This window comes from Saccopteryx leptura, chromosome 6, assembly GCF_036850995.1.
Source record: "Saccopteryx leptura isolate mSacLep1 chromosome 6, mSacLep1_pri_phased_curated, whole genome shotgun sequence".
Taxonomy (NCBI): domain Eukaryota; kingdom Metazoa; phylum Chordata; class Mammalia; order Chiroptera; family Emballonuridae; genus Saccopteryx; species Saccopteryx leptura.
In genome coordinates this window covers 170,302,262-170,327,299 of record NC_089508.1, presented here as the reverse complement: position 1 = coordinate 170,327,299, position 25,038 = coordinate 170,302,262, and the positions used below count along the sequence as shown (strand labels likewise).

The 25,038-nt window shown below is 41.2% G+C and overlaps 1 protein-coding gene across 4 annotated transcripts in view; it reads right to left on the bottom strand.

Annotated features, from left to right (window-relative positions):
* Window positions 1-25,038, bottom strand: part of FBXO38 (F-box protein 38) — a 49,097-nt gene that overhangs the window by 5,478 nt on the left and 18,581 nt on the right. The window contains exons 8-18 of one of the 4 annotated variants that reach the window (XM_066388599.1): window positions 23,581-23,674; window positions 22,409-22,539; window positions 18,333-18,503; window positions 16,486-16,628; window positions 15,381-15,591; window positions 10,424-10,543; window positions 8,883-9,062; window positions 6,901-7,410; window positions 6,676-6,801; window positions 764-864; window positions 455-557 (exon numbers count right to left, since the gene is read on the bottom strand). In XM_066388599.1, coding sequence (XP_066244696.1) covers window positions 455-557; window positions 764-864; window positions 6,676-6,801; window positions 6,901-7,410; window positions 8,883-9,062; window positions 10,424-10,543; window positions 15,381-15,591; window positions 16,486-16,628; window positions 18,333-18,503; window positions 22,409-22,539; window positions 23,581-23,674 — 1,890 coding nt within the window. Of the gene's footprint in view, window positions 1-454; window positions 558-763; window positions 865-6,675; window positions 7,411-8,882; window positions 9,063-10,423; window positions 10,544-15,380; window positions 15,592-16,485; window positions 16,629-18,332; window positions 18,504-22,408; window positions 22,540-23,580; window positions 23,675-25,038 lie in introns of all 4 variants that reach the window. The other 3 variants (XM_066388598.1, XM_066388600.1, XM_066388601.1) reach the window with 3 other exon arrangements.

Sequence of the window (25,038 nt, the reverse complement as noted above, 5' to 3'; positions counted from 1 at the left end):
ACATGCCATGATCTGAGGTTACAATGAATCATGTCAACCAAACCCAGGACAGTTAAGCACTAAAGGCCCAGTCACCAATCCCCACCAGCACATTTACACAGAAAACATGTCCAACATCACACAGTCAGCAAACAGCAGAGACAGGATTCAAGTTGAGCTCCACTGTCCCCAAAGCTCATCCATGTTGTTGTTCTACTCAATCAGAGGAGGTACCATTTGCCATTTAGAAGAAACTGAAGGAGAGGCTATTTTAAAAGATGAACCAAGCAAGTCTCTGCACACGGCCTCTCACAAATACTACTGAGTAATTATTTGAGAACTACAGAAGAACAGAATTAGAAATAACCCAACACGATTCCTTAGAAAAGATAACAAAGTCATGTAGTATTTATTAAGTCTTATTTCCTTAGGCTTGCTCATGCTTCTCTTGTATGACATGGGCCTAAATACATACCATGGATGAACATCATCTTGGGACAGTCTTTTAGCACCAGATCTGTGATTCCACAGTTGGTCATAGTGACGCCAACCAGATTTTTGGACTTTAACACAAGGACCTGTGAGGAGAACAATTTCAAAGTTAGCTGTCTCTTTCTGTCCTTTCTCTGGAAAAACAATGTCTTCACTGGCACAAGTAAGAAGCCGTTGTTAGCAGTTCCTTCTGTCTAGAGCAAAGCGCGTATATAAAGATGGAAACCTTAGTCCCGTTACATTACTCAGGACCGCGGCTGGACTGAGAGGTAAGTGGGGGCTTTTCCTTCACCTGCACGTGGTCGTCCTCAATCACAGGGTCGCTGGTACTGGTGGATTTATCTGCTGTCCGCTTCCGCTTCACAGCGTGACGTGGCTTTGTTTTGGCAACCTCTAGAAAAAGCAAGAGGAACATGCACATTTTAACCTTGCTTTCTTTCCTTTGAGAGCACATTCAATTGCGTGTGTATAACTCCCCCTGAGGCAACTCTCAAATTTGCGACTTGGTCCCCAATGGAATACAGGCAGACCGCTCGCTATTTCCAACTGACAGTTCCAAAACTCTACTCTCTCCTCTACTCTCTCCTCATCCCTGGGCCATTCCAACGATCTAGGTGACAATCCCATTTCTAGTCACTTGGCCCATCTGAACTGGATGAAACTCACCCAGTTCCTGCTAAACAACTTCAAATTCTTGACTGCTGCTTCATCAGTGCATTTCAATGCTACCTTTGGAGCTGTGCTTTAGCCCTACCTGTTCAGTTTCATTCCATACTGTGCCCGAGACATCTCCCAATGCCTCCGCCGTTAATCTCTCTAGTTCCTTTTGCCCAGAACAACTTTCCTGGGCACTCCTGGAGATACTACCCTCCCCGAAAAAAGCATCTCAAATGCCACCTGCTCTTAAAAAATCACCTGGACTCACAAACATATATAGGGTCTCCTGATTCCCTGTGTATTTCTTCTATTTCTCCATTTAAACTAAAACCTCCTCAAAGGCAACAACACTGTCATATCTATTTTTGTATCAATTTCAGCTGCTGGCAATGAGCTGAAATGAACATTTACTCAGTTACTGGCAATTGGCATTCACTGAATGAATGCACCCATCACGGGCACGTAAGTGGAGTAACAATAACAGCAAATGTTTACTGAGCGCTTACTGTGTGTCAGACACTTTTCTAAGGGTTTCACTTGTACTCAAGTGATATAATCCTTGTAACAGCCCTTCTAGATAGATTTATTATTCTTCTTATTTCACAAATTAGGAAAAACGAGACATGGGAGGCTCGTGAAGGTGTTAACTGGTGGAACCCAGGCAATCTGGTGCCAGTCACTATGCCAGAAAACCTGTAGTCTTTTATCTGCCAAACCCTACTTAGCGAGAACCTGGTTTATCTGCTAGTATGGTCCTATAACATTATCGTTTAGTTATTAAAGCAAACGTGGTATTAAATGCAAGTTCTAAATTCATCTCTAAAACACAAGCACAGATGTATTCTCAGACAAGACACTAACAGTCAGTCCTCATTTCTGATAGTCGATCCACAGCAGAGCAGAAAGTGCAGGAAGTAAGGCTGAGCTTCCTGAACGGAGTCCCACCATGTGGGTGTCCACACAGCACTCCACCTTCACACAGGAAAACTGCTCAGGAAGACAGGGAGACAAGGTGCACAGACTGCCAGTCCCCAAAGGCTTGGGGTCAGATGGGAACTCTAGAGAGTTACTCCAAGTGTTTTTTTTGTTTTTTTACATACCAGAACCTTTCCTCCACCATCTGAAATCTTACTGTGGCAAACAACAGAAAGCAGCTACATTGGCTGAAGCCTTAAAAGGAACCCAAGCAGCCCTCAAACTTCCTACAATGACCCTAAACCCAAGCAAAACCCTGGAATTCTGGGAAAACATAAAACCAACTGATCTAGGCGGCCCAGTGAAGGCCGCCTTCCACAGCATTCTGGCAGGAACTTTGTGTACAAGCTAATTATCTTCATTGACAAGGTTTCTTCTGCAGGCTGCGTATTTCGTGTAACAGACAAAAGTCACACTTTCTACAACAGGGGTCGGGAAACTTTTTGGCTGAGAGAGCCATGAATGCCACATATTTTAAAATGTAATTCCGTGAGAGCCATACAACGACCCATGTACTTTACCCATTATCCAATAAAAATTTGGTGTTGTCCCGGAGGACAGCTGTGATTGGCTCCAGCCACCCACAACCATGAACATGAGCGGTAGGAAATGAATGGCTTGTAATACATGAGAATGTTTTATATTTTTAACGTTATTATTTTTTTTATTAAAGATTTGTCTGCAAGCCAGATGCAGCCATCAAAAGAGCCACATCTGGCTCGCGAGCCATAGGTTCCTGACTCCTGTTCTACAACCAGTAACAGGTCCTGGCTCCCTGTCCCCGTACCACAAAAATGAATGTGAACATACAAAAGCAGGTCTGTGTACATTCTTCTGTGATGGTTCAAATAAGAATATTCTATTAGCATTCTCTTTTTACAACCCAATTTTCAAACTCTCACCTTCCTGAACTGTTCTCTCCTTTCCCCTTAAATTCATCAGAATATGAGGTTCAAAGTTAAATTTCCTACTCTTCTGAGTGCCCAAATTGGCATTTACGTTTTCTAAGAAAAGCTGTAAAACTAATTGCACTTAATATGGTGACCTTGAAAAACAAAGGCTTCCCAATGTAAGAGGACAGACCACTGGCACAGAACCCAACGCCCAGAGATGAAAGAGCATTTCAAAAACAATGACACAAGAATGAATGTCAATAAATAGTATTAACAAAGTTGACCCTGTTATTTATTTTTTATGCCTCTCTCTTTGCTTTGGGAAAATTAATCTTGTACAGGGACAAGTATTAGTGACTTCACACAACCACTGACATCAACATACCTCATGTGATGGTTCCTACCATTTACTAAGTTCACAGTTATTCACTGAGCCCCATATCATGTAAGACATTATGCTAGAAGCTGGGCATACAATGGTGAACAAGCAGACATTGTCCCTGCCCTCACGGAGCTCAGTCTATTGGAAACACAGACAGTAAAACATGACATTACAACACAGCGCAGTTAACGTTAGTGCAGAAGATGATAGAGAAACACAGAAAAGCAGACCAATCCAGGCTCAGGTGTCAGGGAAAGAGGTCAGTGTTTATGAGCACCACACCATATTAATCCTAAATGTTATTCTTTGACAATCCAATTAGTTATTTTTGGGATATTTATTTTATAAAGTATTACACAATGAGGATCTTACAGGCATTTATTCCCCAAATAGGAATTCATAAGATAAATAACAATATTAGCTTTTAACATGGTTTTAACACTACATAAGGCCATAAATTGAAAACTAAATAAAAAACTCAAATGTTTTCTTTAAAGTAATTTAAAAATATCCTTAACACTCAATCAGGTTTGTTTATTAGTGATTTTCCACCTTAAAATTTTTAAAGCAGGATGGCCAATAGGTATCAAACATGTGCTAGATTAAAAATAACAAATATGGCCCTGGCCAGTTGGCTCAGTGGTAGAGCGTCGGCGTGGTATATGGATGTACCGGGTTCAATTCCTGGTCAGGGCAGACAGGAGAAGTACCCATCTGCTCCTCTACTCCTCCACCTCTTGTTTCTCTCTCTCTCTTCTCTTTCCCTCCTGCAGCCATGACTCAATTGGAGTGAGTTGGCCCTGGGCACTGAGGATGGCTCCATGGCCTCTGCCTTAAACTCTAAAAAATGGCTCCGGTTATAACACAGCAACCAGAGGGGCAGAGCATCGCCCCCTAGAGGCTTGCCGGGTGGATCTAGCTGGGGGCACATGCAGCTGTCTGCCTCTGCCTCCTCTCCTAATTAAATAAAAAATACAGTAAAAAAAAAGAAAAATAGCCTGGCCTGTGGTGGTGCATTGGATAAAGCGTTAACCTGGAATGCTGAGGTTGCGGGTTCGAAACCCTGGGCTTGCCCGGTCAAGGCATATATGGGGGTTGATGGTCCTGCTCCTCCCCCTTCTCTCTCTCTCTCTCCTGCCATCTCTCTAAAATGAATAAATAAATAAAAAATTTAAAAAAAAGAAAAATAACAAAGATGAAAGCCATATAAATAACTTGTTCTTTCCAAAAGAGATCTGGATAATATTAAAATCAGCACTTTGACATTGTTCAGAAAAGTTGTTGAAAGTAAATGAAAGGATACTTGTATTGTTTTTAAAATATTAGAAAATAATTTACCTACTATATACACATTAGCTATATACATTCGAAGTACTCTCAAATTGAAAAAAAACCCCACAACAGATATAATTTACCTAAAGAGTAAAAATCACTTTATAAATAAAATCTATTCTTTTTAATTCTAGAGAATTATCTAATCTAAGAAAAACTTCTAGTCATGAAACAAAACAGAAGGAAATGGTAAAAGGGGTAGCAGAACATAAGGCAAAGCCCACTATGGCTAATATAAAGGATCTATGTTAAAAACAAAAACAAAACAAAACAAAACCCCAAAAGTAACAAGTATATAACTTTACCAAGAGACAAAAGAAAATAGGAGACAGAATCATCTCTAAATAGGAAGACTCCGTGCTGCAAAAATGACAATAATCTTTTCAACCAATGTAACAGAATTCCAAACAAAAACCAAGATTTGCTTTGCTTTTAGAGCTTAACAAAATGATTATAAACTACAACTATAAAAGTAAGTGATAAATATCAATATATGACCAGTGAAGGAAATTTTGACACAGAATAATGAAAGAGGACAGAGCCTGGAACAGAACCGAATGCCCACAGACACACTGGAGTGTATCGAAGGTACATGATAACAGAGCATTTCAAAGCAATGACAAGACAGTAGATGTCAATAAATAGTATTGACACAATTTGGTAATAATTCGGAATAAAAAATCAAGCTAGTTCCCACAAAATAAAATAAAATGAACAAATAAAAGAGTATAAAGATGTGAACAGGTGTAAGGAATGCCTTCCACAGCATAAAAATGAAGAAAAATCCATAAAGGTAAACACACACATACAACTTTACAACTATGAAAAGTCCTGCCACAAAAGGTGTCATTGTGGCAAGTTTAATGGGCACAGAGTTCAGTTTGGGAAGATGAAAAGGTTCAGATGAACAGTGGCGATGGTGGCACAATGTGAATGTACTTAATGTCAATAAACTATACCCTTCAAAATAGTTAAAATTGCAAATTCTGTATGTATAGAAATATCATAGACCATTTAAAATTCAAGCTGGAAAAATGTATTGTCATTATATAGCACACCTTTTTGCAAAACATAAAATCTTCAAATAAAACTCATATATGTGATATGTTTATGCTACTATGACGATCACCATATAATTAAGTTCTCATATTTATCTTCTAAAGCTTATTTTTGTTAGTTTAACTCCACTATGATGCAATCAGCTCTACTTAGTATATAAAAAATGTGTTGACTCTGTTCTGGGGTGATTTTAAGATTTTGATATTGAGGGAGACTTGAATAAAATAAAAATAAATTATTCTTCATTGATAGGTAGACATGACTTAATAAAGGCAGAGGAGAGGACTTAAAAATAAAAACAGATTTATACACAGAGGATTATGATTAAGAAATGTGCTCACCCTCACCAACCTAATGCCTTGGTGTACACATTATAACTATTACTAATGAATTTACATACACACACACACACATATATATATATTTATATGTTTTGTATACCTTCATCAAAATAATTCTCAGTTGAACTTCTTACTTACCTGCAAACCTCACTAGAAACACTCGACTTCAGAAAGGCAGATACAGAAAGGCAGATACAGGGGTACACCCCAGCCCCCACAACTTCAGGGTCTCACCCTCTAGCTAAGGTTCAAATTTTCACCCAGAGTAAGGCCCCCACTAAGCGTGGGATGGGAGCAGTCTATCTACTGGGACTTACACATCACAATCAGTGTTGTAGTTAGGGGCCACAGATACAGCAATATTTTTCTTAGAAACTTAACTGAGTTGTTCTGGGTTGGATGTTTAACAAGTTTTTCACACATACCCCCCTTCACCCCATCACTGCTGAAAATTAGCTCAAAATCTGTAGGATCACAGAAGGCCAACACAGAATTCTGGCTTTCTGCAGGAAGCCCTGAGGAATGACCTAAGCTGCGGGCGCTAGTCCTGGCCGCATTGTCATACCTGACTCAGATACCAGCGGTACATGGGACAGTCTGCTCCTGGCCCGCGTTAGGGGCCTCCGAGGGTAGTCTTCATGAGACTGCACGTCACAGCTCTCAGGCTGGGAGCTCCCCCTCCTGTCCTCACCTGCAGCCCCAGAGCAACTCCCATTAGTCCTCTCATCATGAGCTGGGCCTGAGGACCCCCCTTGTGGCAGAGTCCTAAAGGAAAAGGCGGGTCTCGTACCATCCGGGCCATTCACAACACAGGCTCGGCTGGTCGAAGGACGTTCCTCATCAGAACACCTGCTAGTTCTCCTTTGGGGTTCCTGGGGCCTGTGGCAGCGGCATCTGGGGCAGACAGAGCTCTCTGCGTCTCCCTCCTCCATGGCCGCAGAGTCCTCTGACCCCGTGGGGGAGCAGACACACTGCCTGGACACATCCGCTTCTGCAGGGCTAGGCTCGGAAGCGCCGCCTCCGCTCACCATCCTCACACAGTCAGGGCTTTGAGGAGCAGCGCCGAGCGAGCCGGAGTTCCCCGCTGTGCTGGCTGTGGTGCTGCCGCGGCTGGGGTTAGCATCCTTGTTTTTTCTCTTTTCGGGAATATCCCTAGCTGCTTTCATATCGGCTTTGATCTGCTCACTGGTGACCTGACAGCCCTTCTCACAGCTGCTTTCCTCGAGGGGAAACTGCTTCGACTGGCCCATCTGATGGGAGTTGTACCTCTTTCGAAGTGGAGTCTTGCCTTTTCCACTTACTGCTTATAGAAAAAGAAGAATGGCCCGAGGAAAAGAAAAGATTTCAGTACAAATTCTGGACAAAAGGTAAGAGTACATCTGGAACAGGAGACAATGTACACTAATTTTCTTCATAAAGTATAATGGGGACCACATCACTTGGCTGCTCAAAGTCCTCTGTGGCTCCCTGGTGCTTCCCTGGTTTATCCTCCTCGGCCCAGCCTTCTGGGCTCCCCTGGAAGAGCGTATTCCACACTCACATCCACTCCTCCCCGCTGCACACTCTATACCCCAGCCCAAACTTCCCTCCGAATACACCCCTGCCTCCCTACCTCGGGGCCTCGTTCTCCCCCATTCTTCACCCCTCGGACCCTGGTTCACTCTCTCCTGCACCCCCCGCCCCAAACCACTGTAGGATGTTTCCTGCAACAGCATGATATGTGTTTTGGATCTGACACTTCAACCAGACCAGCGTTCCCCAGAGAGATGGTGGCTTACTTGTCTCTGGACCCCTCAAGGCCTCTAACTCAGTCCCTGGGGCACGGTAAGGCTCAATGAATATGTAAAGGAACACTTAAATCAGATTTTGTTAGGTTGACAGAAGATCTAGTTTATAAATTCAGAAACTGAACTTTCCAGGAAGCAAGGTTAACTAGCTGGTCATATTACTATAGCGGCTACTTTTCAGTTCCCAGTAGAGCTCCCTTCCACCATAGTGTAAAGATACCTGAATTTCTTCAAAGGAATAAAATAAGACTCAAGTGATCAGTCAATGGTTAGTAAATTTTCCAAGTCTAAAGAACTGAGCTGTCCATAAACAGGAGTGTATATATTTTTTCAGGTTCGGTGTTAAATGTGTACTAAACATTGAAACATTAAGAAGTAGGGTACCCAAGGGAAAACGAGTGAATTTTTAAAAACCTCATCCTTTGCTGAAAGTGGTAAGCATATGGTTCTGAGAAACAGAAGGAAAGGGAAGGGAAGACAGGGAAGAAGTATTACCCTAAAAATTAAGAGCATTCTAGTTTTGGGGTGAGGCAAATGGCAGAAGGTTGAGCAGATTCAAAGAGAGGCAGGGTTATAAGAACGTACTTTAGGGCTCCCTCAAGCTCCAAACTAGCCACCAACACTCACCAAGCCCCACTGGGAAGACTATAAGCTGGGGACATCTGTGTTTTCATCGCTCTGGTGGCTCAGTGTCTAATCCCTCTCGCTAACCCCCGATCCCTGACCCTCCACGTAGGAGTCCCAAGCCTTGCGTCTCTTCCTCCCTGAGCCCCGGGTCCATGAATCCTAGTTGTGCTACATCTGCCCTCAATGGCCCCACCCAAGTCCCCCACTCCGGGGCTGCTGCCTTTCCTGCCCCTATCACATTTCTTAGGGAGATATTAGCTGCATCACAAGCTGTGGCAGGGGACACCTGATATATAAAGGCCACATGTGACAGTTCTCATGACTCCACGAACAGGTCAGAGTCTGAAGCACCTCTCACCTGACAAGTCCCTGGACTGCGCTGACTCTGCAGTTTTCTCTTTGCGCTCAGAGTAACGGCGAGCACTGTTCTTAGGGATCCAGACTTCTTGGAGTTCCAGACTGTCTTCCTCATCATCACTCTCTGAATCATGGACAGTAATTGGAGTTGGTTTTACAACACGCTGAAGACCACTGGGTCCTAAAACAAAAAGCACAGGCCAAACAGTTACTTTTTGCACAAGAAAGGCTCTGACTCAAAGTACTGTTTTCATGAATCTGGGCCCACAGAGCTGCTTTGCCTCCATGTTCCCTCCCTTACCACTCATTTTAATGAAAAGACACATGGATAAGATACTGTGAAAGCAGTTTAAAGTACTATACAAACTTTAAGTATGATTAACATGCCAACAACACTATACCTTTTTAAAGGCAGATTAAAATAGATGACATGGCACCCCCCTTCAGGACCTTCACTATTTGAAAAAGTCACATAAGTAATAGTAATATCAAAATAATAGTCATGATAATCCTTCCAACAACAGGCTATTTTCCAATTTTGCAAAGATACAAAAGAAAACCAAGAAAAGGACGATGAACCTCAGCCCCCACGGGACTGGTGAGGACTCTGCACTCTCTCACCGAGTGTGGGTCTATCTTGTTGGATGTAGCAGATACGGTCCTGAAAGGTTTACAAGCCTGCTAGTTTGGTTATCCGAGTATTTACACTGAAGTCAAAAAATGTTTTATCTGTTTGGCAGTACAGATGGTAAACCTTTAGCTTGTCTGAGCCAATTCTCTCTGGAGAGTGACTGATACTCCCTCCATCAGTAAAATATAAGCTTCAGGAAGCTGGTCTATCCTTTTCCTATTATATTGTACAATGCCTCACAAAGAGTAGGAACTCAATATTTGTTGAATAAGTGACTGCATCTGTAAGACCCTTAAAACAGGGTAAAGATATTTTACACTCAAAGACAAGGTAAACTTCCAATAGCCCAGGAATGAGATAACCTGAGTTCTAATCTCAATTCTGCCCCTTGATCACTGGCTGAATGGTACTGAAAAAAATTCACACTTTTGAAAGAATGTTGATTCCCTACCTTTAAAATGAAGGGCTGTATTAGGTAATCTTTAAGGGTCTCAGATTATATAGCCCACCCTAAGTCACCCAATTGCAAAAGATTAGACCTTGGTCCATTCATTAAACCAGGTCAACCTCTCCACTGCTCTCCCTCGCCACCAAAAGGAAGGGAGATGACAAGCAAAATATTCAATCAGGTCATTAATTTTCCCATCAACAATTTTAACACTTTTTCTACATACATACACACACAAGCATATGCCAATAAAGAGCTATTGTCAGTTACAAAAAATAAAAACACCCACAAAATTTACTAAGATATACACACACACAGCAAAGAGAACATCAATATAATATAGCCCTCAATAATAAATAATATCTAACATATCATTAGCCATAAAGCAAAAAGGAAAAAAAAAATGAACCATTCTCAGTGTTTCATTAGCCAGAACCACGAAGGTGGGAAGTGACATAATTACCTGCTTGTTCCTCGTCAACCTCCACAGGAATGACTGCCTGACTGTGAGCAGGGGGCTCCTGTCCACTCTCGGCTACCACCTCTCCATCTTCTTGCCCCATGTCTTCCATCTCATTCAATGCTTAAACAAAAATCAAGTCAAAGTCAAACCAGGTGAGGTCTGAAAAAACCACAACAGCCACCCAAACTGGGGCACCCCTGAGAAATGAACAGCCTCGTAACCAGTCGGTCCCCTCTGGACCAACAGCATAGAACTGCACTTCAGTGAATCAACAGTGACAAGCAGCATCCGATTCTTCTGTAGCAGAGGGACCCCAGATGGGAAAGGATCACTTGGTGGGGAAAGTCATCGCTGTAGGACAACAGCAGGGACAAAGGTGCAGCTGAGAGAAAATCCCATGTTCACCCCTGAAGATGTTTCCAGGGATGGCTGTAGGAGGCAACGTCTGTCACCCTCAAAACCGTTTGCTATAAGGTGGTAAAAGCCACCTACTGCAAGATCTAGGATCAACTTATAAGCAATTAGTGTGCTGGACAGGCAAACTCAAATTGTGTTTCCTTTCCTACTCTCTAGAGGCCATGGTGTCACATTTCGCTAACGAGTGGCATGGATTATTAAGGAATACACTAAGTACATTTGTAACATTTTAATATTACTCAAATGTTTTATTTGCATCAGAGTCTTCACTATGATTATTAGTGCCTATCAATAAACAGAAATGTGTAATTTTATTTATATTTATCCAGAGGATAAGCACAGTGAACAATTTCAGACTGGTAATTGTCAATCAGTTTTAAGTACTAAAGCTTTTATCTGTTTACTAGTCTTAAGATAAAATGGTCACTTTCTCAAAAGGACCCTAAAAAAAATAATTTCTGACAATAACTTTTTATAAGATTAAACCCAAATTTCACAAGTCAATAGCCAAGGCACTCAAGCCACTACTCCTTACTACCTGAGCCTGTGGGATCTGGTAAGTCAGGGTAATACCAGTACTACCCTGCACATGTAGGGCTCGGCCACAACCCGGAGGGCAGCAGGGGTCCATGTTTGCCACTGTATCCTCAATGCCCAGGGCTGCTCAAAAACTACTGCTGAGAAATCAACTGCCCAACCATTTGAGTGAAATGGAAAAAACTCCCAAAAGAGAAAAGGACCTGTTCCTGAAGACTCTCCTTAAGGAGACAAGCCAAGTTCGTGCAACTAGAGCAGGGGTCTCAAACTCGCGGCCCGCCGAACAATTTTGTGCGGCCCGCAGACTAATCCACGAAGTTCAAAATATTTATATTTGAATATTATATTCAAATATTTATATTTGAACATAAATATAATATTTATATTTATATTTTGAACTTCGTGGATATTTATATTTGAATATAATATTATATTCAAATATTTATATTTGAATATAAATATAATATTTATATTTATATTTTGAACTTCGTGGATTAGTCTGCGGGCCGCACAAAATTGTTCCGTGGGCCGCATGCGTCTCGCAGGCCGCGAGTTTGAGACCCCTGAACTAAAGTCACATGCGACAGGGTAATTGACTGGGTGGCTCTGCTTCATTCTGGGGTTGGTCCAAAAGTTTTATAGAGGCCCACATGTGGAAAGTTTTATAACTCTACATTAAGAAAAGTCAATGTGTCAATGCAAATTTTAATCTAATTTTAAAAATACTGTTTGCACCTAGAGTGGAAGCATCAATGTTAGTCATGTCAACTAACACTAATCCCCACTGATGCCTTTTATTCTGAATCCTTGTACAACTTTTCTTATTTGGTTTTGTTTCATTCTTTTACGTGAATTCTTTCCACGTGTGGTTTTGACCAAGTCACACAGCCTTTCTCCTGCTCCTTACTCCTTACTTCTTATTTAAAAGAATCAATGTGGGCCCTGGCCGGTTGGCTCAGTGGTAGAGCATCGGCCTGGCGTGTAGAAGTCCCGGGTTCGATTCCCGGCCAGGGCACACAGGAGAAGCGCCCATCTGCTTCTCCACCCCTCCCCCTCTCCTTCCTCTCTGTCTCTGTCTTCCCCTCCCGCAGCGAGGCTCCATTGGAGCAAAGATGGCCCGAGCGCTGGGGATGGCTTCTTGGCCTCTGCCCCAGGCGCTGGAGTGGCTCTGGTCGCGACAGAGCGATGCCCCTGAAGGGCAGAGCATCGCCCCCTGGTGGGCAGAGCGTTGCCCCCTGGTGGGCGTGCCGGGTGGATCCCAGTCGGGCACATGCGGGAGTCTGTCTGACTGTCTCTCCCCGTTTCCAGCTTCAGAAAAATACAAAAAAAAAAAAAGAATCAATGTGGTATGGATGGAATATTAACACAAATGAAAACCCTTTCAACTTGGAGAGACCCACGGAACCTATGTTTGATACAATCTTCATTTGTCTACAAACACTGCCACCATCTTTGGTATTGCTAGACTTCCTCTTGCTAGCCATTTAATTCTTCAATCTTGGCATTTATGTTGCTCATCACTTTGCCTCTCAGCCTTTCACAGCATCTGAAGATCTCATATTTGACAATATTGTACCTTGAGTATTTGGTTTGTGAGCAAGGCTCTCCTCAACTAAAAGCTGAAGTTTCCGAGTTAGATTTGAATTCCAAGCAGTGTTCTCGCATGTGTTTTGGTCCCTGCTGCACTGATAAGTGATTTCACAATGGAAGGCATTCTCCATTAAGTACTGAGAAGCCTACAGCAAAGTAACTGTCCCTTTCCAGTGGAGTCTATAATCTATCCAGAACTTGAACTCCAACACACTGAGTTCACAGGATTGGGCAGTTCACAGGATTGCACTGCAGCTGCTGTTCATGAATGGTCCGCATTCTCTCAAGTCCAGAAAACAGGGTACCAGTGACCAGTATGATGGCACTCAGGGACAACATGCAAAGGAGATAACACCTGCCCTGACCTCACTCTGCCTCCTTAACCCCTAGCGCTTTCTTGGTCTGCACTTTTTTGGGGGGTGGGGAGTGGGAAGAGTGCCAGGGAATATGTTTGAAATGCCTAAGAGTACTCATGTGGAAATAAAAAGTATAAAGTTAGATATAACTACAATATTTCAAAAGTAGGAAGATCAAGGCTGGCAAAGGTTTAGGATTCCTTAGCATATACTTGGTATAGAAGCCATGAAGCTGAATGAGCTCATGTAGCAAAAACAGTTAGTGAGACCAGGAAGAAATGTGGAAGAGAGGAAGTGGTGTAAGCAAAGGAAACTGAGCAGGCATGTCAATGAGGAAAAGCAGGAAAACGGTTTCAGAGATGTCCAAAGAAAGCATCTCAGGAAGGCAGAAGTGAGCAACAATGAGAGGTGCTGCTAAGATGTCAAATAGATGAAAGTGGAGAAGTGACCACTGGCTTTTGTAAGAGTCACTGTTGACTTTCAAGAACCAAAATGGAGAGTTCTGCAGAGAAGGTGTGAGGTGAGGAAGTGAAGATAATGCCTACAGATGATTCCCAGACAAGAATCTGCACATTCAAGAGCGACCCTAAAGGAAATCTCGCTCTACACAGTCTACTTCCATTATAAAAGCAGCCCCTACCCTCAGGGCTCGCTGTTTCTCAGTCATTACTGTGCCCAGAAGAATGGGTGCAGGGGCAACAGATAGATGGCTAGAAAAGGTTCTTTCTCTAGTTCTTAAGAGTCAACTGGGAAGTGGATAATTTGGTAAAGAAATAATTTCACTCTTTCCTCATTCTTCAACACAGGGGCAGATGAAGCCCAATAACACATGAGTTGGCATAAAGCAGGTGTTCAGTCAGTATTTAAAAAACTAGATAATTACATAAGCAGAACCCAATCAGTCTTTACTAATTCAGGTATGGCTGATCTGCTGGATGGATGTGAAGATAACGATGAAAGCTATGTGAAAGATGCCCAATACAATGTCTACCACATCACTGCTATTCCTTTTTTCAGCTCTGGGGACATCCAAAAATGGATTCCCACATTCTAGCTCACTGCTCCTATCCATTGGTCAGGGAGATATTAAGAGATGCTCTTTTGCCCAAATCCTACAAGTAAAATCTCAATAAAGCCAGGCCTCTCAGGCTCATTGTACTCTAAGTCCCACGGCATCTAGGAATCCTTCCCACTTGGTAAGCACCCTTATAGGTTCTGTGGACAAGAGGCATTACATGAACAACCTGAACAACCTTTTTTTTTTTTTTTTACAGAGAGAGAGAGTCAGAGGGATAGATAGAGACAGACAGACAGGAACGGAGAGAGATGAGAAGCATCAATCATCAGTTTTTCGCTGCGACATCTTAGTTGTTCATTGATTGCTTTCTCATATGTGCCTTGACCATGGGCCTTCAACAGACAGAGTAACCCCTTCCTTGATCCAGCGACCTTGGGTCCAAGCTGGTGAGCTTTGTTCAAACCAGATGAGTCCGCGCTCATGCTGGCGACCTTGGGGTCTTGAACCTGGGTCCTCCGCATCCCAGTCTGACACTCTATCCACTGCGCCACTGCCTGGTCAGGCTACATGGACAACTTTGTTGCTGTGTTGTTTTGTTTGTGACAGAAACAGAGAGTGTGACAGAGAGAGGGACAGAGAGGGACAGACAGGGAGATGAGAAGCATCAATTCTTTGTTGCGGCACCTTAGTTGTTCATTGATTACTTTCTTGGGGGGGTGGGGGGAGGCTACAGCAGACCGAGTGACCTCTTGCTCAAACCAGATGAGCCTGTGCTCAAGCCAGAGACCTCGGGTTTTTGAACCTGGGTCCTCCATGTCCCAGTCCGATGCTCTATCCATTGCACCACCGCCGGGTCAGGCTACACGGACAACTTTGAAACAAGCAGATTTCATTCACCCTTTCATTTACCTTGTCGACTTGGACCCCAATGAGTAAAGTGACTAAATGAAATGCAGGATGGAGGACAGAACAGAGTCAGAGAAGTATGATCCAAAGTAAAAATCATTTCTGTCTGGAGCTCACAAAAGATCTGGGTTACCGTCGGCTGCAAACTGCTGCTCTCCTGGTTGTAGATCTTGCCGGAAGTCGTTCTCCTCATCCGAGTCATCAGGGTGATGGTGATTGTTGTCGTGGATGTTGGCATTATTCTGGGCATTGTTATCATTGTCGTTGTTGGAGTTCTGATTGCTGACAAGGGCTGAGGACACCCCGATTCCTGTGCCTGCACTCAGACCAACTCGAGCACAGCCCTAAGGCAAGACAAAGCCACATGCTCATAGCACTTCATTTCATCTCTACAGAAGAATATTGATGTAGCATTTTATTTGTAAAATTATTTTATAGGTGCATACTGGACTTTATTTAAGGCTCACAACACTTCAAGCAGAGAAATTGTCATTATACTTGATTTACAGATGAGATGCACAATGGGAAGAGCGCTGCCCAACAGCACGTGACCAGTAAGTGGTACAGCTGGGACTCGAAACCCAGTGTTCTGACCTCAACTCCTGAGCCTTTCCCACCATATTTCACTGCTTCAACCATGGGAATGCAGCCATTGAGAACTAACAAGACAGAACGTAATTAGTTGAAGCATTAAGTTTTTATTATGGTGAGAATATTAATTTTATTTGTTAAACAGTTTTAAAATAACATTTTGTTCAACTAGGCAATCTCAAATTTTCCAGGATATACAACTAAATAAAAAAGAGAGCAGCAAAGTAAAACATTTCCAAATTCCTAATCCCGTGTGTGTGTGTGTGTGTGTGTGTGTGTGTGTGTGTGTGTATATATATATATTTTTCCCCCCCCTGGTTTGAGGCTGATTCTTCCAACTACTTAGTCCAAGCAATAATTTGTCTTAGCTCAAATTTTCACCTTCGCTCCTACATTCCTGTCAGTTTACAGAAGGAGACAGTTTCTCCACTTACTTTGTCTTTCCCTTCTTTATAGACCCCTTAATACTCATTTACAGGAAAAAGAGGCCACGCATTATTATAGCTTTGCCGCCACTGAGGCTGGCAGTACAAAGTTCAATTATAACACTGTAAAGGTATAATAGTAGAAAGAAAGAAATCACTTGTTTTGTTTATTTCCTTGAGTAACAAAATAAATAAACAAAACCTCTCTCAAATATTATTTACTTTGGGTGGTTCACGAAACATCTGGTCCAGTGAAATAAACTCCAGGCTGGGCAACAATTCGATAAACTGGCCGAAGGAGTCCAGCTTCAGAGCATGGCACCTCACTAAGTTGATGTCAACCAATCGAGTCCATCTTGAATGGTCTGTGGGTGAAATGGCCAGAGAATTTAAGCAACACTTTCTCCCATTGCTGATGAATATTGTTATAGGTCACAAAGATTTTCAAATCCTGTGTCTTTAATTTTTCTTGTATTTCCTGACCTCTAAAACTCAGTGACTATAAACTTTGAAGATCATTACCTAATTTTAGTCTGATAACTAGACAGCGTGGGAATCACTGACTGGTAACCAAGCCAGCCTTGATTTAAATGTGATCCAGTCAACAACCTATACGCCTACTCACCAGCAGGACCCTAGTTAAAGAAATAATGGTACTCTCATTTAATAGAATATTGAGCAGCTATTCAAAGAAGGAAGGAGAACTGAATATGCTCGCAGTATGGAGAGCTCACCAAATACTCTCAGCATAAAAGACAAGTTCCAGGACAGTGTTTACATCGCAGGACACTTTTATATACAGAAATCATTTAAAATGCTACATACAGGCTGTAATATGCACAAAATAATCTGTCCAGAATAGGCAAGAAACCGTTGATGGTGGTTACCTTTGAGAAGAGGAGACTTTTCATTTTGTACCTTTCTGTACTGTTTGATATTGTTTATCAAGTGCATGTATTACTTTTAGTTTTTAAGTGTTAACAGGAGTTCTGAGTGATGGGATTATAGGCCATTTTTTTGTTTTCTTCTTTATATTCTTCTGTATTTAAGAAAACAAACAAATCAAAAACCCAATACATGTTATTTTTTTTTAAGTGATCTATGCCTGTTACAACCTAAAGTTTGTATTTTCCAGTAACTTTTTGGTGCAGGTGGGCCAGGGATCAGTGTCACTTCTGGCAGGTAAGACATGGTCATTCTAATGAGTGGCTGATCTCAGCAGAGGCCGCAGGGACCACAGGCCTGGAGGCAGGCTCTGCGGGGAGCTGCACGGTCCCCAGCACTGCCCTGGACGGCAGAGCAGGCTCTCTGCACTGTCAGTGAGGGGCGTGGCCCAGACAGAGGATGGCGCAGTGAAAATTCACTACCTCTCAATTTATTTAAAGGTTTGTGAAGTTAGATGTTTAAGTAGGATCTTTAAAGAATCAAATAGTAATACTCTCTTAGAATAAAAATACCAAGTGCAAAAGTCACTGGGAAGGGGAGATCTAAAATTGCACAGAATTTTAAGGTGATAAAAAATGTCACTACAAGTTAAGTGTTTAATACGTCACCTAATTAAAGTTTACACACACACACAATAAAGTTTATATATATATTATAAGTTTGTATATATATCTGAAAGGACAAAGTGAGTGTGTATGTGCATATATGTGTATATGTAAATGCATATATATGTATAGTATGTATGTATATATGTGTGCGCGCACACACACTCACTTGTCCTTCCAGATAACATATCATTAGAAGGTAACTCAGAGTAACCCCTCTAGTATCCCAAGCAACAATAACCTTCACTGTATGTGTGCCTGGCCCAAAGCAGTGCATATAAAGATCAGGGCACCGAATCCATACCCTGGACAGCACAAATTGCTAGGCAGAAAATGTCAGGAGTTCAGAGGCACTGAATATACTTCCTACTTGGTTATCAAAGGTTCCCAGAACTTGTTTGAAAGATCCATATAAAATATCTACATCTTACATTAGGATGATGCCATCATAGCACAAACAGAAAACAAAGACACATATTATTTTGACATAGGAGAGAGCCATATTTAAGCCTCCAGTACCTGAGACCCAGTTGTATGGATTATGTAGATGGGGGCAGTTGTAAATTGCCAGATATTTGATACAGGAAAAGACTTCATTGACGGCCTTCATCCCTATATCGGTGATAATACCAGGGTTTTCTACCACATCAGCCAAACCATACTTCACCAGATCTGCATTAGCCATTCTGCCTAGAAAGAGAAATAGATTTTTCCTTTTTAAAAAAAGGTTAAGTGTCAGAGAACATTGACAATTCTGTATCTTAACATCCAGTGTGCTCATTCTCCATGATCGTTCTGTGTCGTCTGTCTGTCATCAGACTCAGGTTCGCGTACAATTTCTGGGTAGGTGTATTTTATGAACAGTAGCATTTATTTGGCAAAGTAAGGATTTATTTTAAAAGTTAAGGCACAGGTATAGGAAAACATTACTTCCAATTGTTTGGAAAAGGCAAAAAGAAAGCAAAAATTCTTAAAACAAAACTGAGGGATATATTGTATTAGTTCATGCTTATGGTAAAGTTTTAGTTTTATCTTTAAAAAATACCTTAAAATGTAACTCTTTCACAGTGTAAGGATTGTTTGTGGAGTTGGGTGGCCACGTGTAGAGAACCGTAAGCTTGGGGAATTCAGATTCATTTTTAGAGCCCATGGTATCAGTTAGTACATCTATATCTATCCCCAGAAAATGGACTTCTAACTCAAACACACCCACTCTCTGCCACTGGGCTTTAGTGGCTACTGTCCTATCACAGACCAGGAGGGTGTGTCCCTTCACTGTAGTTTATGCCATTGGAAATGATGCCTCACGCCTGGTCCCCTACCATCGTTTCTCCCATCTCTCTGCCCTTTACTGCCGGGGATGGTCCACTTGACTATGAACAATGTGAGGAAAAAGGAACTGTATCTAGTTCACATGTACATTTTCCATGGCCAGCACGGGGCTAAGGATATAGGAATTCAAACAGTACCTCTCATGGTCCTTGTAACCAAGTGACACAAAGCACAAAGTAACACAGCTGCTCTGGGAAGATGCCCTGCACATTACAGCAGTTTATACCTTCGTATCAGACGATGTTTTAAACAACCAACCTACTTCCAAACTCTTTAATTTCACTTTCCACATAGTTCACTGTCTCCTCCTAGAGTCCCTTTTTGGGATATTTACTGGCATTTTATCTGCAAATTTCACCTTAACCTATCCTTTACCATTTAGCTGAGCAATTTTTTTAGCCTCTTGATAAAAAGCTGTCCTCCAGCCATTTCGACTAGAAATTTGTCTTTCCCCATGATCGGGTAAACCTTGAACTGACCCTGTCCCTTGTGTCTGCATGAAGGCTGCAGCCTCAAGGAGAAATCCTGTCCCATGTTCATTGCTTTGAGACTTACACTGTCCCTAATCTTGGGATCTCCCAACTGCCACACTCCCCCAAAGCCCTGAGGACATCAGCGAGGACTCATCTTTGTTTCTTTTCTAATCCAGCCCATAGATCTGCTAAAAGCTACCATTACCGAATGCTTTCAAAATGTTAGAGACAATAATAATAAAAGTCCATGTTTTCTCATTCGGGAAATAAAGATAAAACCATTTAACAAGTGAGAAAACAGAATGAAGAACTAACTTGCCCAGGGTCCCATGATTAATAAGGGAGGACTCTGAGCCCACGTGTCCACCTCTTTCCGGAGCGTCAGCATTAACGACTACTCCGTGCGGCTTCTAGTCTTGAATGAGTGCCGCTTCCCCTTCACCCTCACATGAAGCTCCAAGATCATACACCTAAGTAAACAAAGAACCCTCTCTAAGCAGTCATCCTTGGGTCACTTTTCCTATATTCCCAGCACACGGCCCTGCTTTCCAGCATGCCCATTTCCCCCATCTGGCACCATCACTTCTACCATAAGTGTATAAGGGACAGAGGTGACGTTTCCATCTATACTTTGCCAGACCCTTTGCAACAAAGTGACTCAAGTCTTCCAGGGGCCCCTCAGCCCCTGGAGAGAGGCTTCAAAATCAGAATTATTAAGAAGGACGAGATTCAGTAAAAGAGTGACAAAGAACCTGCTGTTCCTCCCTAGAGATCCTGTTGGAGGCGCCTGGGGCTTGTTCTCACATCAAGAGCCCTAGAGAGGGAGAGGGGGGAACTCAGATGATGGGAATAGAGGAACTGCAGCAGAAAACAGCTTGTAACAAGGTCAACGCTAAGAGACCATCAAATATGAAAGATAATGCGGAACAAGTTATTTTGAAAAGTGTAAGATAATAGCAGTCAAGGGTAAAGTGTTTTACTTTGAAAATGCGTGGGGAGGGGAAAGAAATAAAGTAGGAATATCTAGTTTTAGAGATAACCCTCAAACTCTCCTTGGGCCTAAATTACGTGCTCATCTTAAAAACACACAGTTTGTCAAGTTTTGAGAAGAACAAAAAAATGTATTAAAGAAAGAACACCAACTACCAAGCTAATGATTTTAAGTAAATTCATGCATCTTATAGAAAGACAAGAGAATGTTAGCAAACTCATTCAAAACCAGGAAAGCTTGATAGCAAATGCAGCAGGTCCCAGAACATCTTTCACTGCAATGTTGATGAGCTGCTGTAGGAATTTCACTCGTTTGTATTAACCAGCCTATGACAAAATTGGTTTCATTATACAAACATTGTTTTGCAATAGTCCCAAGAACCTATCAAGGACGTTAGAGAAGTACTTACTGTACACAGACTTTAAATGAAACTACTGTACTAGTTTAGCATTAAGGCTATTGGTGAAGAGCTGATCTTGTACAAAACGATATAGATTCAATGTGATTCCTATGCTACATTGGCTGATTTTTTTAATCCTTCACCTGTACTAATGAGAACTGCAACAAAAAAAAGTAAAAAAAAATAAAACTATTACTATGACATATATTAGAAATGAAAAAGGACAGCAGTCGGGCTGCTTGACCTGGACTGTCCTGAGCAGAGGAATTAAGCCTTCTATGGTCTTCTACAACACAAATTAGATACCCCCCCCCCCAATACCTCCTGGAATGACAGTGACAGTGGAAGAAAGACTATTTTTTAATAAATTTTCCATTGATTTGAGAGGGAGTGAGAGAGGGAGGGAGGAAGAGGGAGGCAGGCAGAGCAAGGGAGGGAGGGAGAGAGAACAAGAGAGGGAGAGGGGGAGAGAGCGAGGGAGGGAGAACGAGGGAAGGAGAACAAGGGAGGGACAAAGACCGAGAATGAGAGGAGGGGGAAAAGGAGAGAAGCATCAACTCACTGTTCCTCTTAGTTGTTCCATTTAGTTGTGTACTCAATGACTGCTTCTCGTATGTGCCCTCATCAGGGATCAAACCTGTGACCTCGATGTGCCGGGACTATGCTCTATCTACTGATCCACTCAGCCAGGGCCAAGAAAGACTTGTTGCAAGTTACATGGGGAAGAAACTAATCCTTGCAAAAATAAAAACATTCTGGTGTTCTTGTGTGTATGACTCAGATCATGTGGGAAAAAAGTTTGAATAATGAACTGACATGCATTCAATCCCAAATGATGAGTTCCCCATTGTAAACACATTCCAGAAAATGCCGTGAACAGCCTTCCAACAGCAATGATCATGAAATGAATACTGACCATCATGTGCTCACACTATCTGGGAAATCCAGAGGCCCCAGCGGGCTTATTATGGAAATGAAGAGCATGGGCAGGGAATGGGCCCTCATCTGAGAGGACCATCAAAAGCTTCAACAAGTGTGGCAGATCAAATTCAACAAATGGAACCAAGGATGACATTCTGTGAAAAAAATGAAGCAGAATGGGAAAGAAACTTGGGCAGCAGAGCGGAGACAATATCAAATGTAGATAAGGGTTATTTTTTGGGTATACTGATAATCACTATATTAACTATAATATGCTAAAATCAGAGGAATTAAAAAAAATAATAACTGACACTTCAAGTTTACATTAAAAATTTCTTTTTCAGGAAGTAAGAATACCTAAGATTTTAAGTTGTATTATATTCAGGGAAACATGGAATATCCCAATTCAGATTTCCAGTTTGTCAGGTCTAAGTTCCCTACAGAAATTCTGGGGAATAAAAAATGGGATAAGTCTTACTCTGCAGCAAAAACTCATCTACATATCCCAGATGGAGGGTTTCAAACTGGGGGAACTCCAGCTCTGCCATCTTTAGGGCAGAAAAGACTCCGTCTTTGGTTAGGGAAGGCTGGATCCGAACTTCATGTAACCTAGGAATGAAGAGACACATATCACAGTAAACTGAAAGAAACCAGAATCAAAGGTTTCTTCAGATCCTTATCTGAAAGAAGTTTCTCTTACTGAAGCATTAAATGCAAACAACCTTCACCCCTCCATTAAAAAATGTCAGACAGTTCCTTTAAAGGGGCCTTTTGCAAAGCGTAGGCACATCTTAGGTGGTACACTGAAGTTCTATTAAATAACAGTGAATTACACAGTAAGAATCTTATATCCTTTCCAGTGTTTTCTGAAACCTGATTAACTCAATGTAAGAATCTGGTGCTGGTATTTTTCTAAAACCTTCTAAGCTAATGTTAAGTCCCATTTTAATAAAGAGTACAGGTCCACAGTAGGTAACAATAAACTTAAACTTAACAGTTTATTTCTTATATTAAGAAGATTTATCACTGCTTTAACTTAGAAACAATTTGGTTTTATCTATCTTCTTAATATTCTACTGATGAGAAAAGACTTTGGTTGTTGAATATATTGAAAAGATGGTTAATTCAATTTAATTAAAATATTCAAGTTAATGTAGACATAGACTCTTTGATAACAAATGAAATAGTAAATGTGACCTAAAGTAATAAGAAAATGTGTTAAAAATATAAAGGTGTTACAAGATGAGGAACCCAAGAAAGCTGATTTTAAACACTGATTTCTCAACTGTAAGTAGTATCTCCAACTAACTAAACCAATTCAGAAAATTGTCCAAGTTGAGACAATGCTTCCTGAGGGCCGCAGACAGCAGAGTTTCAACACTGACTTCTGTTGGGCTCTCAGGCACTTGCAGACAGATGACAACTTTTCTCTGAGACCACACCTTTCCGAGCTGGCTGGGTCTCATAATGTGTCACCAGTTATAATATAAGACTACCACTAAGCAATAACCCTCTGCTATTTAAACTATGTATTTTAAATCTAAACAAGACATGATCAAACTTTGCACATATATATTCCCCCAAATTTATGTAAAACAGGAACAAACATATAATTCTAAGACAGAAGACACAGGTGAAGAGGAAACACACCTACGCGCAGCAGTGATGATGAGGTAACCGAGGTCGACTTCAAGAGCATTTTTGCAAGCCCCCAAAACAATGGTGTGCAAATTTCTAAAACCACCTAGTTGAGGAAGAAAAGAAACAAAAGATATTTCATTTGATCACAGCACTTTTATTAAAGTATTTAGTCACACTTAAGATGTCTTTTAAAAGCAAATCTGCGTTTGTTTTTCCGTTCAAATTAAAACCTCAAGATGAATTATGACTACCAGTCATCTCCTACGACGAAAACAAATACCATCGTTCTGAATATACATTCTGATAGCATCAGAAAATCAGAGTAAATTATTTAGATTTTTAAGTAAGAATTTTCAGAAAGCCAGAAGCTCATGAGGGGATTGTAAACAAGGAATCCTGACATTTTCTGGCCAGTCTGAACCTCCAATAGATTTATAAGGAGTAAGATCAGCACTACTTTAACTTCAACTCATTTTGGCTCATGTTTTTGAACCTGTAAGTATAGAGCAAAAGAAGTATACAAATTATTGACATAGATAGCTCAATGAATTCCACAGAAGACTGGTCTGTTCTGAACTTTTATGAATTAAGATCCCACAGTGTGTACACTTTTGTGTCTGGCTTCCTTCACTAAACACTTTGTGAGCTTCATCCACACTGTTGCCTACAGCTATGGTTTTTTCACTGTCACTGTTGGGCGGTATTCCATTGCATGAGCATGTTACATTATAATTTTCTGTGCATTTGCTAATAGGCATTTGGGTTGTTTCTATTCTGGGGTGTTTATGAACACTCTCCTGGTGAACATATGGATGTCCTTCTGTTGGGTTTAAAGTACTATTATCATTTTACTGTTAATGACAATGTCTATTTATTATCAATAGTTCTTGATGACTTCCATTTATACTTTGAATATCCAAGATTAGATTTTTAGTTCTCAACTATTAATTCTCTCTTTAGCTAAATTTCTTAGTATTTTTGTTTCAATGAGATGATTAACAGGGATGTATTCTATTAAATACCATATTGAAATATAATTAAGGGACCTAGAGAATAAATTTTTTTTACTTTTAAAAGCCATCATATAATGAGTGGATCTATACCCAAGTAATAAACATGAAAATATTGTACATACTATAAAGTATTAAATGTTATATGTATATGTTAATAACTGAGTTCTTTGTAGGCCTAAAGTATCCATGTCAAAAATATCTTGTCAAACCAAAGGGTATTAGACATCCCTGTTAACATTTCTCAGAAACATTCCAAATATCACAAATGTATTATTCACTAAGTAATAAGTATTAACAAGCCAGAAAACATGCTTTATCACTGTTTCTGTTAAGAAGGTTTAACACTGCATAAAACAGAAATGAATACTAGCTTGAGCTCGTGGTTACCTATTCTCCATGAACTACACCAGACAGAAAGTACCAGTACTAACAAGCAATTTCATTTGAAAAGACT